Here is a 13,583-nt window from a genome sequence, read left to right on the forward strand (position 1 = left end):
TGCATCAGTTAGGCCTCTGCGCAGAAGGAATGTACCGGGGTACTGCCCCCATGAGGCACACCCAGGTCAAGCAATGCTGTCGTATTGCTGATTGAGTTGGCGGACGCAGTGGCGTTGCGGTGCTGTTGCACCCCTGTGAGTGCGGTTCAAGATCAAGACCTCCTCAAAGCACTCCGCAGAAATGTGACTGCAACTTTGGTTTGCTTTTGAGAGTACGGGGCGTGTTGTCTGTACTGCACTTTGTCGACATGACGAAGCTGCAGTGCCGTCCTGCTGCATTTCGTGGCCCGTCCCTCGCTTGTTCCAGCTCGGACTTGTCCCGTCCGCAGCAGATCACACATGGAGTGCTGCAAGGCGCCGGGCTCTGACCGTAGTAGCTGCTGCGCATACTGGCCAGTTGATACCCTTCCTCCCCCTGCCTTCTCCTCATTGGCCGGCAGCACTTTTGGGAGGCCCTGCCTGGCGCAGAGGCGTGCCTGGCTCCCCTCTCCATCCTGTCCCGACCTGAGAGTGTCCAGAGAAGTCGCTGCATCTCCCGCGGAGAGGACCGACGCCTGCGGCTGTCACTGGGGGAAGAGACCGCGTGGAACTGTCACACCGGAGGACCTGGTTCCCGCCCGGGAGACCCACGCCTGCACAGCCCCAGCCGGGGGACCGGGGCAGCGAGAGAGAGTTCCCCACAGCCTGCCCTGGGGCACTGTGCAGAGACCCGCACTGCCCCCTTCTGTACTGCCCTTAGCGCCAGGTGCAGAGACAGAACTGCCCTTTGTTGAACTGCACAGCTCAAACCTGCCCTAGGGCCCGAGTGGAGAGACTGGCACTGCCCCATTCTGTACTGCCCTTAGCGCCAGGGGCAGAGACAGAGCTGCCCTTTGCTGGCCTGCACAGCTCAAACCTGCCCTAGGGCACTGGTGCAGAGACCCGCACTGCCCCCTTCTGTACTGCCCTTAGCGCAAGGGGCAGAGACAGAGCTGCCCTTTTCTTGCCTGCACAGCTCAAACCTGCCCTAGTGGAGAGACTGGCACTGCCCTCTGCTGTACTGTCCAGATCCAGCCTTGTACCGTAAGCTTCGGCGTGCCCAGAGGCAGTGGTGCAAATTCTCGCCCTGCCCACCGGCACTTCTCAAGAGAAGTGCTATACTTTTAATTGGAGAGTACCGGCACTTCTCAGAAACAAGCAGGTGCTCTGTACCTGCACTTCTGATTTTCCATTTCAAGCACTGGTAGGGACCCGCTGCAGAGACTTGCCCCCCCTGCCCCCTCTGTGCCCCCCACCGCCCCCGTCTGACATGGCGTCCACCAGCCTGCAGTGTATCGCCTTCTTCTCGAGCGTCATCGGCTGGATCGGGGTGGTGGTCGCCACCGCCACCAACGACTGGATCGTGACGTGTAACTACAGCATCACCACCTGCCGGAAGCTGGACCAGTTGGGCTCCCGGGGGCTGTGGGCGGACTGCCACCTCACCGCCGAACTGTACCACTGCAAGCCGCTGGAGGACATCCTGCTTCTGCCAGGTAACACCCAAGCTTCGAGGTCAGAGGTTATGGTCCCCTTAGGTTCAGACCCTACCATCCCCAGACCCCTGTTGCAGGGCCAGATCACTGCCAGGCAGGGCAATCGTCGAGGGTACACGCGGGTGGACGGCGTTCCCCCACTATTTTCACAGGGTGGACGCCGTCCACTCTGCCAAGAAGTTGGGCCCTTCTGAAAAATATGCTGAATGCGTTCGGTGTATTTTGCAAACACCGGGAAATATTCAGCAGCGCCTGCCTGCACGTTGTTGTCAGCTTTCGACCAACAATGCCAGGCGGGGAGGGGGCTTTCTTAGTTCAGACCCCTGCTGGGCCCATAACAGAGGTCGAATCTGAGTGGTCCTTAGGCCTCCTTTTGTTGGAGGCTCCTGGCTGGTGGCAGTCAGGAACCTCACACCTAGAGGTAAATTCAGCAGAGGGTAAATAAAAAACTCACACCTTGTTAGCACTTCACACCTACTCAAGAGAGGCAGCTTTGCACTTTGTTCAGGCTCTGTTTAGGAGATATGCATGCACTGTAAACATGTCAGATGTGTTCGTCTTTCCCAGTATTTATATAAAATAAATAGCATTTATAAAGGGCTTACTTCTGAGGAGATGTTGTAATAATTTAAATATCGCCATTTTTTCTTGTAAAGTACTATGGGTAGAGGAAGGTTACGCTGACAAAAGGCAACACTGTTTTATGTGTAGCTCACAAAAGTGTGAATCTTTTGCCTAAATCAGGATGGAATCCCTGTTACTCGAAATGTGCATAAATGTACTCACGATAGACATGTTAAACATATATGTGAGGGCTTAAGATCTGATGCCACTTCTTGTGATGCCACTTCCTGTGATAAATGCAAAACCAACAGTTGATGGACACTTCCTGTGATGTTACGTGCTGTGATGTCACACGTCTTGATGTCACGCACCGTGATGTCACGCACCGTGATGGTACACGTCGTGATGTCACGCACCGTAATGTTACGTGCCGTGATGTCACTTGCATACTGATCAACTAGGTTAGTCCCCCCACTTCTGTTTTATAGGAAGTGTGCCCTACTGCCAGGACAGAGCGAGAGATATACACATGCAGACACCTTTCATCCACAGACCCCCTGCGGCTAGAACAGGTCTCAGCGGTGTTTAACTCGTGTTGGTGGCTGCAGGTGGGGTCCACCAGCACTCATTTTTTGGGGACCGGCATTTATTTTTTCCCCAACAAACTTAGACCCAGATCAAGAGAGCGAAGAACTCACAAGGGGAGTAAGAAGGTGGGAGATAAAGAATGAATACTGTGGCAAAGTGAGGAAGCAGGAGCCTACAAGAGTGAGATAAAGGGGCAGGGAGTGAGTGCCTGGGGTTGGGTTAGAGGGGCCTGAGTTGGAATGAAGCGACGCTGCCCCCCCTATCCCCCCCCCCCGCAGGCCCACATTCAAAAGATCTGGCTGCGAGTTTCTGAGCAAAATTGTGGGTCAATCACTTAATTTTTACCCATTAATGACTACCAGGGCAGTGTGAGAGATATGTCCCTCCAGTTTCGTACATCCACAGACCCCCTGCCAGTGGGATAGTTCTATGCCAGGACAGGGTGAGAGATGTGTGCCCTACGGACTCCAATCCACAGACCTCCTGGGGCTGAGGCAGGTCTCTGCCAGGGGAGGGTCAATGGTATACCCCAGCAGACTCTACCATCCACAGACCCCCTGCTGCTGGGTCAGATCTCTGCCAGGGGAGGGTGAGAGTTATACCCCTGCAGACTCTACCATCCACAGACCCCCTGCTGCTGGGTCAGATCTCTGCCAGGGGAGGGTGAGAGGCAGTGCTTAATTTGAGCAGGTGCTTTCAGGTGCTCAGCACCTGCACTTCTTTCACAGGGCCGGGGCTACAATTTCTGAACCTGCAGGTGGTGGTCTCAATATTAATTGTTCAATTCAAAATAAAAAGTATAGCATACATTGCATGGTGACTGGCTGGTAAATGTTCATAGGCAGGCGGCATACGCCTGTCCAGGCAGGCATGATTGTGTATCACCACGTTAGTGATGATGTCATCACGCTGATCACAAATCCAAGAAGTCATCGACAAACAATGGCTTGCATTCTATTCCCCTAGTCTGCTGCACCCTGCCGCTGCCTGAGCCTAAACATCCCATTGAATAATTGTAGCTGGGGGCTGGCTCTTGACAGAGTTGGGGCAAGGAAGCTGCGAGAGCGCATTTGGAACTTGGGAGTGAGGGCTCTTGAGGAAGAATAAATGAAAGTAAGTGTGGACTTTCCACGTGTTGCGTAGCCAGAGTAGCATTTCCGGCAGCCCTGCATTGCTGCTATCCTCAATGTGCTCGATGAGGCTGTGGCCCAACACAACTTTTGTGCACCATGGCGTCACCAGTAGAATCTGTGCGCTGCACCCCAGCATGGTAATTGCTGAGTGTGAGTGAGTCCAGTAGGCACCACAGCCATACTTACCGGCATTGGCAGCATTACTGCTGGGGACAATGCCTGTGCTGTAGCAGGAAGGATCACAGCAAGCTGAGCAGTGGATGCCGATGCCATCGCCTTCCCTGGACCTACTAATTGCAGGCAGCACTAGCAGTGACATGACCTGCTGTGGTCAAGCAGCCGCCCGTTCCGCAATAGACCCAGTCATACCACACTGATTAATATATGCAAAAAAGGATTTTCATTTGGTGTACATTTTGTTTTTGCACTCAGTGTAAGTAAGAATGTAAAACATCTTCCGCTTCTTTAGGAAGGACAGCAAGAAAACTCAGAGTTCAAAATAGCAGGGACATGTACAGGCTGACAACAGGGGTCACAGGCAGCAGCAGTGTTAGAGATGAGCGACAGCGAGAGTAAAGAGGAGAAGAAACAACAAGAGAGGAGAGAGATAAAACGGAGCAAAGTAGAAGAAAAGGAGGAGAGCAAATAAGATACAAAGAGAAAGCAGCCATGATGTGAAGAAGAGAGCATTAAGAAGAGAGAAGATAGAATGAAAGGATCTGGAGGACAGGACAGAGGAAAAAAAGCAGACAAATGATAAAATGGAGACACAGCTAATCACTGCTAGAGAGTGATAGTTAACAGCCAAGATCGAGGGGAGAGAGCAGAGCATGGATAAAAGTAAAGAGAAAAAAGGGCAGGGCTAAAATGAATAGAGGGCAAATCAGAAATACAGGGTGTGACAAAGTTGATAGAAAACAATTAGAGAGGTGAGAGGATAGATTCTTAGAGCAAAGACTTAGGGGACAGACAACAGATCAAGGTTAGAAGATAGAGACTGAGGCAGTGAGAGTGTTGAAAGTGGGGCTCACCGGAGGAAGACGTGTGCGGGGGCCTCCTTGGCAAAATTTTCAGCACCTGCACTTCTTTTTTTACAAATTAAGCACTGGTGAGAGGTATACCCCTGCAGACCCTGCCATCCACAGACCTCCTGCTGCTGGGACAGGTCTCTGCCAGGGGAGGGCGAGAGACATGCCTCTACCCACCCTGTTAGACAGGCCCCCTTCGGCATGGATACATCCTTGCCAGAGCAGTGTCAAACATACGGCCCTCTGCCAGCTCTACCCCCCACAGACCCCCGGACAGAAGGGCAGATATCAGTCAAGGTAGTGAGAGAAAGATGCCCCGACCCGCTCCGTATACTTAGCCCCCGCTCCTCGGTCGGGTCTGTGCCAGGCTGTGTGAGAGATACAGCCCTCCTCGCAGCCTGCCACAGACCGCCTGGAGGAAGGACAGACCTCTCACAGGGCTCTGACAGGCCGGCGCCTCCTGCCCCCGCTGTGAGGCATGACCCGTGCCCTGGAGCAGACATCTGCCAGGGACCAGGGTATGCCACAAATCTGCCACTTCCCAGGGTGTTAGTTACAACAACCGCCGGGAGGGGTCTCTGCCAAAGAACCCCTAATGCCAAGGCGCACGGACTCCAGTCCAGTGTGAGAGCTTTCCCACCAGACAAAGTTCCGAAATCTGAAACAAATGCCTGCCCGGGCAGCATGAGATGTGCCCCCCCTGCTGACTGGTACACACACACACGTACACACACAATCTATGCAGTATGAGAGCTGTCCCCCCTGCTGACTGGTACACACATGTACACACACACCCGCGCGCGCACACATACTCGCATGCAGTATGAGAGCGGTACCCCTGCTGACTGGCACACATGCGCACACATTCACACCCACACTCACACTCACAAACACCCATACACAACACACTCACACACACTCAACATCCATGCAGTGTGAAAGTGGTGCACCCCTGCTGACCAGTACACACATGCACACACACACGCGTGCACACACTCACACACACACACATACACACACTCAGCCTATGCAGTATGAGATCGGTGCCCCCTACTGACTGGCACACATGCACACACATACACACACCCACACCCACACACACACCCGTACACGGCACACACACACACCCACGCACACACACACACATACTCAATCTATGCAATATGAGAGTGGTGCCCCCCTGCTGACTGGGGCACACATATACACACTGACACACACAAACACTCACGCACAAAACACACTCACGCACATCCAACCCCACGCAGTATGCGACCTGCGCTCCCTGTTGACCCCGACCCACACAAGACATTAGAGTAGCGGAGACAGATCTGTGCCGGGACAGAGTGTGGACTATGTACTTTGTCTACCCTCCCCTTCATCTCCCCTTTCTGTTGGGGCAGATTATGGGTCGAACTGGGCTATAGGGTAATCAGGCAGTGCCAGAAGGGCTAGTCTGAAAGGCCAGTGAGTTAACTAATTTTGTGCTGTTTGTGGACCTGTTGTATGGTGTTCCAGTGTTTTTAACAGTTGATTTCTCTGATATTATCACAAGCATTGCCTGTAGGAAGTAGAAATCGACGCAGGCGCCAACGAGTTGCATACACCTGTACAGCGTGTACTTACAAAGCTCAAAATTGCCCGATTTGCAGCATATGGGAACCTTTTTTAGCTATCTGGTGCCGTGTTACATAAGTGCCCAAGGGGCGCAATAGTCATTTGCGCCCGCTTTGCGTGTCCTGGGGCACTTTGGTATTACAGAGGAGCCACAGACGCTTGTGCGGTCCATTCTGTAATACCAATAGCGCTGGCCCACATAAAGCGCCAGCGCTATCTGCAGGCGGTTTCCCCTCATTTTCATGGGGGCGGGCCCCATTCAAATGAGGGGATCCCTCTGCCTCTGCACCCGCGCCGTATTACCCACGCAAGCACAGAGGCAAAGAAGCCCTCAGGAGGTGCACAGACAGAGCACCACCTAAAAGGTGGCGCACTGTGGTCGCACACTGTCAGTGCGCCTCCTGGGACCAGCCACTGCAGGGGGTGCCATGGCCCCCCAGACTACTCTTTGGAGGCGGGTGCAGTCACAGACTGCCGCCGCCTGCAAGGGGATCTCTATTCCCCTTTGAAAGTGCAGTTGTGTTGCTGTCTCAACAGTGGAACACGGAGCGGGTTAAAGCAGCTGCCCAGTATTTCACGTTCATGCGCTGCCCCCAGGGCAGCACAAGTTCACAGCTGCCCTGGGGGCAGCACATTCCCCATAATGAGGCGCACTTTGTTTTATTGCGCCGGGCGCAACGAGGGAAAGTGCACCGCATGTGTAATGCGGCCCCTGATTTGCTACTGGGGCTACTTTTATTTTGGTCCCTGGTCTATTTTGTGTCCCAGTGTGATCCTAGGCAGCTTAGTGCTATGGCGGTGCAAGCCCTGTGCACCCTGCCAGGCTGATGTCACACATATTGTACTGCTGCTGGGACAGAACACGTGAAGTCAACGCACGAGCTGTGCTGCCGCTCCAACCTATTTCCCACAGACCTTTTCCATACATGAATCTCTGCCAGGAAAATGCAAGAACCGGGATCCCTTGTCCATTCTTTGGCGCAAAGTGCTCTGCTACTGCTGGGGTAGATCTCTGCAAAGACAAAGTGGAGTTTGGACACCCGCTGCAAGTGCAGCTAGAATCCCTTCTCCTGGAAAGTATTTGCCCTAGCGCAGTGTGAGATGTGTGCCTTCCCGGGGCCGTATTACAGAAGTGCCCCAGGGAGCAATGGGCGTTTGCGCTCGCTTTGCTCGTCCCCGGGCACTTTGATATCACATAAGGGGCCGCAGACGCTTGTGCGTCCCCTTCTGAAATACTGAAAGTGCTGGCGCACATACAGCATCAGCACTTCTTGAAGCGGGCGCTCCCTCATTTGCTTGGGGATGTGGCCAGATGCAAATGAGGGTATCCCTTTGCCTCTGTGCCGCAAAGTATTATTGCCGCGGGCGCAGACGCAAAGAAGCTCTCATGAGGCACACTGACAGTGCGCCACCTAAGGTGTGGCTCTATCAATGCACCCCCTGATTGCAGTCCTCTGACATGCCGAAAGAGGGTCTCATGGACCCCCCTACATCCCCTTGTTGTCGGGTTGCCCTCTGCACTCTGAAAACAAGGAGCAGCTTCAAAGCAGCAGCTCAGTTTTTCACATGAATGTGCTGCCCTCAGGGCACTGCAAGTTCGCGGCTGCCCTAGGGGCAGAGTATTCATCATATTGTGGCTGGCTAATGGCAGGCAGGTCTCCCTAAAAGTGTCCACAGTGTGGCCTACTATCAGAAATGGAGGGGAGTTATTTGCAGGCAGCTGGTACTCTCCCCTTCAAAATAAAGAAGTACAGGTACTCTGTTCCTGAGAGCACCTGCCAATTTAAAGCACTGCTTTACCAATTTAGTTCTAGATACTCTTTTCTCAGTAGTTTAGGTTTACAGTTGATAATACAGACTTAAAATACCTTCATTGCACCTGAGGTGTATCTTCATTCGATTTATAGTAGATGCAGGATTTTCACTTGTAAACCATTGAAAAGTGTATTTATTTTGATTAAATTGCTCTATGATTACTCTCTCATACCTCTATGTCATCTGAAAGTTGGGAGCAGGGACACGCAACATTTTATGCCCTGCTTGCTTATTTTAGACGGTGAGCAGCCATCACAACGCGGGCATTACCACGCGCTGCCATTACGACGCTGCTTTTACAACGCAAGTCATTTCAATGACTTGCGCTGGAGGGCGCTGTTGGAAAAGGAATAGTTTCATTTTCTATTCCAACACCTTCCCTACTGTAATGTGGCTGGAATTGGAATAGAAAATTAAAATATTCCACTATCCAGCGCTTACAGCGCAAGTCGTTGTAACGACGTGCGTTGTAAAAACAGCATTGTAATGGCACGCGGGGTAAAAGCCTGCGTTGTCATGTCGTACAACCATTTTAGACATCTGGGTGTGTATACATATAATTTGGACACATCTTTCAATGCCTTGATCGGATGGGGTATCTGACCCAAAATTAGAGCATTGATTTTGCTATGGGCTTGATTTTGAGTTGAGCTAGGAGGCAAATCTGTTGCCACAACCAGAGGTTTCCCCACCCCTGCCATGAAGGATGTGGAAAACCATCTAGATTTTGAGTTTTCCACCACTACAGCTGAGCTGAGGCAAACCCAGGGGCAGACCTACCGCCAAAATGGTTGATTTTGCAGGTAGACTTAACAAGTGACTGTCAATTGGATAGATTTTTTTAAATGTTATCTGCTGCAGAATTGAAATGCTGTTGTGCAAGCACTGCAGAAGTATCTACAGTGTAACAGTGCATTGTAAGTACTCACATCCACCAGCTGGTAGATATGCTCAGGGCTTGCCCACCATATAAGGGACCCCATACCTACTTTTTGTATCCATTTACTCCATATTTTAAACAAAGTTTTTTTTAGATATTGTGGAGACAGAGCAGAGCAGACTTACCACCATTCTCTTTGATATCATGCAGTTGCCAAGATGGTATTGCAGCAATCCGAACTTGTCTAAATCATCACATTTACACAAGCCGCACCGCAAAAAAATACAAAAAGCACCACCAGGAGAGTCCTTTTAACTTGTGCAAAGTAATATTTGTGAAATGTCCATCCTTCTCTGTACGGAGTTTGTTTCAAGCAGTTTCCTTCTTTTTGTATGTTCAAAAACTGTTGTAGTGTCTATCAAACTGAATGATCTATGCACAGATTCTGACATTGTGTAATACAATAGTCTCACCCACGCTTTCACGTGGATCAGCCCCATCTTATTCCTTATTTTTTCCCAGGTGTTCCTGTTGGAAGTTACTTAGGGGTCTATTATGATGTCGGGTGGATCGCCACCGCCCGCATGGTGGTGGCAATTCACTTGACATCTTCCCCCGCTCGCCTCCCATTTACCCCGCCATATTATGATGGCGGGGGTACCACGGGGTACGGGAAGACCGCCCGCAGCTTTTCCGCCCGGTTGACGAGTCGACTGGGCGGAAAAGGGTTGTATTTGGTGGCGGTGTCTGCTAGACACCGCCATCCATATTACAATTGCAGCGGGAAGAAGTCTTTCCAGGCATGCAGATTCCACAGTTGGGGGTGGGGGCACATGGGGGGGCACAAGGGGGTACCTATGGTACCCCCCCCTGCATTTGCATGGACGACGTGGCAGGCACCACGCAGTGCCAACCACGTTGTGCATTCAATTGCACAAATGCCTTTTATGTATTGCGGCAGGTGCTGCAGACAGCACCGCCTACCCCAATGCAAAAAATGCGGAATGCGCCCGCCAGTGTAGCGGGCGCATCCGAATTGCACATGCGGGACCGCTGCACACATAGCGGTCGGTCCCATTTCCCGTCCGCCCGCAATCGTAATAGACCCCTTTGTTTCTACTTACATGAGTCTCCTTGGCTGACTCATTGTATCCCCAGTGAATACATTCTTGTAAAGTGACCTGACTGGGAATGTTGTAATTTCTTCCTGTGGGAGTGGAAGGCCACTCTCGGATGTTTTTTCCTGCTGGGAAACACACTCAGGAAGCAAATAGTGGCAAGCTTCCGCTGTAAACAGCCCCAGAGTGAGAAAGGGAGCCCTGTTGGTATTGTCCGTCATCGCCGTGTCTTTGAGCAGCCACCTCTTCCTGGAATCCAGAGCTTGGTAGCATTGTCCTACCTTTGTTTTGCTGTTATCACTCATAGTGCTGCATGTGGAGACAATGGCCTGTTTCTCATTTGTGCTGCTGGTGTCATTTTCGTGCTTGGGACTGCTATGAACAGATAAGTGTCTCTGGGAGATGTTGCTAGAATGGCTTCTTGTTGATCTCTTTGATGGGATGATTAAAAGCTTCTTGCACAGGAAGCTGAGTTGCAGGGGCAGCTGGGCGCGCATGGACAGGATAGGGATGTTGCACGCGACTGCTAATCTTGCTGTGTTGGCCTAATTTCTGCTTCCTGTCCTCCTTCACAGCCTACATCCAGGCCTCCAGAGCACTGATGATCACAGCCTCCATCCTGGGCCTGCCTGCTGTCCTGCTGCTGCTCTCCTCCCTGCCCTGCATCCGGATGGGCCACGACCCGGGTGCGGCCAAGTACAAGCGCTTCCAGGTCGGAGGGATCCTCGTCATGATCCTAGGTAAGGCAGGCAACAACACACCCACAGCATCTGATGGTAGAGTAGGAAACAGGAATGTTGTGAAATTGATACAGGATCCCAGTGCTCCACGCAGGTGCAGACAAGTACAAGCGCGTCCAGGTCGGAGGGATCCTCGTCATGATCCTAGGTAAGGCAGCCAACAACACCGCCAGCATAGGTGCAGACAAATATAAGCGCTTCCAGGACAGAAGCATCCTTGTTATGACAAGATAAGGCTGGCAACACACCCACAGCATCTGATGGTAGGGTAGGAAGAAGGAATGATGTTAAATTGATGCAGGATCCAAGTGCTCCACTCAGGTGCAGAGAAGTGTAAGCGTGTCCAGGTCAGAGGCATCCTTGTCACGACAAGCTAAGGCTGGCAACACAACAACAGCATCTGATGGTAGGCTAGCAAACAAGACTGGTGTGCACACAAATAAAGGATCCTAGTGGTTATACATTTCTATCTTGATAGATCAGATTGCAATCCAGGAAAGTCCAAGGGCATTTCCAAGTATACTCACCAACACACTGGAATCCATGAGCCAATTGGAGGTTGTTTGTGCAAAAGAATGTGTGTTGGGGATTAGTGTTGCTATATGTTATGTCATATTACTTTGATTTTATGCAGTCATTGTCTCATATTGCCATGTCCTTGACAGGCTGCATTTCTCTGGAGGTTGTTATAACTCTTGACCTTGAGGGATACCTACAGAATGTCACTTGGGTGCAATATCCAAGCCTTCCCATGCTCAAACCTATATCTCCAACTGTCTGTGTGCCCCATCTTGGTTTCTACAGATGACTTGGTTGACCCCCCCCTGCCTGCCCATGTCTATTTTATGTTATGTTACATGGTACTTGTATTGCATACCTCTGCTTTTGGTGTGGCCCTTAGTAGGATAAGCCAACGCGGATTCCTGCAGGGGCCAGACTGATTAGGGGGGTGCTGTCTCTCAAACCCATTGTCAATGTTTGTGTGTCTCTATTCCATGTCAGTGCCTTTCTATCCAAGAATTGGTGCCATAGTCTCCCTGTCCTGGGTTTGATGTCTTCCTCATTCAATGCAGTATCTCCATGCACCAGTGTCACTGAATGTGTCACCTTGGCCCAGTGTCCCTGCATGTGTCACCTTGCCCCAGTGTCACTGCATGTGTCTCTCAATGTTAGTGAATGTGGCCATTTATACCAGTGTGTTAATGAATATGTTTCCTTGTCTGTGTCACTAAATGTGTCACTCTGCCAGAAAATATGTCAAACAGTGTCAGTGAATGTGTCTCTTTCTGTTCTAGACAAGCGACTCAAGCCCCATGGCGTTGACGGTACGCAGGTGGCGTGTGCCCACGGTGCACAATTCCATCATGTCTGCTGAAAAATTAATGTGACTTTCGCATGTCATTAATAAGTGTGCTTTTGCAAATTTCTCACAAATGAAATTTCTGTGTGGATGATGTTTGGGAGAAACACTAGTGCATTGAGTAGTAAATGGAGATCGTAGGTGAAATATGTTTACATGAAGTGAGAGTAAAACAGATGTAGTTACATCAGTGCTGTATGTGTCTGTGCATGTGTGTGCATGTGAGAGTGGGTACACAATTCTAGTGGATAAATGTGTACTTTGTATAGAAACAAAATGCAAAAAATGGCCTACATAGCACCTGACTTACCCATGTAAATCCACTTTTGTACAGGCTCTAGAGTGTATAGGTGTACATTTATGAGTCTGGGGAATCCCTATACATTCCTACTAGGCGTCCAGAAAAGTAAAGTCACTCGTACGTTTCCAAGACTACTTTTGGGAATGTCATGTGCTATGTGCTGGTTCCCCAACACTTAGTTGCACAAGCAATACAACACCGCATTGGTGAAAGTAGCCATCTGTGCAAATGCAAATGTCTACCCTTTTCTTTTTCCGTGTGAATTCTTTTCGTTGTAGTGGATACATCTGTTCTCCAATATCCCTACAAGGTTTGTGAGCATTCCATTCCCCTTTCCAGTTTCCGTCCTGTAAGGAGAGTTACTCCAGTCCTTTGCTGGAGAAGATCTTCGACAATTTTCAGTGTGGGAAAAGTTCAGGGAGGAGTTTGAGAATAGCAACAAAGTTTCAAGCTTGTAGGTGATCATAGAATTTTAAAGCAACTTTGCCTTGATCAGTCCACTCAACCCATGACTGGGTTTTACTACTGCAAAATAGTTTACTCTTCAGGTATCCTTGGAGGATACCAGACATGCCTAATATGAACATTTCACAAATGGTTGTGTGAACAAGGACCCCAGTGTTTGAAACATAGCACTATCAAACTATAAGAGGTCAAGGAGAGAGCTGCCGCATAATTACCTGGAACATTTTGTTTATACAACAAGGTAGAATAAAGACATTACTGCTCACTCTTTCGTGCTCGTGTTGATGTTCCACATTATTAGAGCACATACTTCTTATTAATTAATAACAGCACAATATGTCTACCAATTTTATCTTATGTATGGGCCCTTAATCATGATGTGAAAAACCGCCCCAAACAAGATGTCCCTTAATCATAATGTCCATAATTTTTTGAAAAATTACCTGTAAAAGGACCCTGGGGC

General features: G+C 50.3%; 1 protein-coding gene across 2 annotated transcripts in view; it reads left to right on the plus strand.

The window, feature by feature from the left end:
* The first annotated feature begins 538 nt into the window (after window positions 1-538).
* Window positions 539-13,583, plus strand: part of CLDN11 (claudin 11) — a 76,564-nt gene continuing 63,519 nt past the window's right edge. For both annotated transcript variants that reach the window (XM_078668066.1, XM_078668065.1), the window contains exons 1-2: window positions 539-1,514; window positions 10,830-10,994. In XM_078668066.1, the coding sequence (XP_078524192.1) occupies window positions 1,289-1,514; window positions 10,830-10,994 (391 nt within the window). In that variant the 5' untranslated portion in view covers window positions 539-1,288. The remainder of the gene's footprint in view (window positions 1,515-10,829; window positions 10,995-13,583) is intronic.

Source organism: Lissotriton helveticus, chromosome 11 (assembly GCF_964261635.1).
Source record: "Lissotriton helveticus chromosome 11, aLisHel1.1, whole genome shotgun sequence".
Taxonomy (NCBI): domain Eukaryota; kingdom Metazoa; phylum Chordata; class Amphibia; order Caudata; family Salamandridae; genus Lissotriton; species Lissotriton helveticus.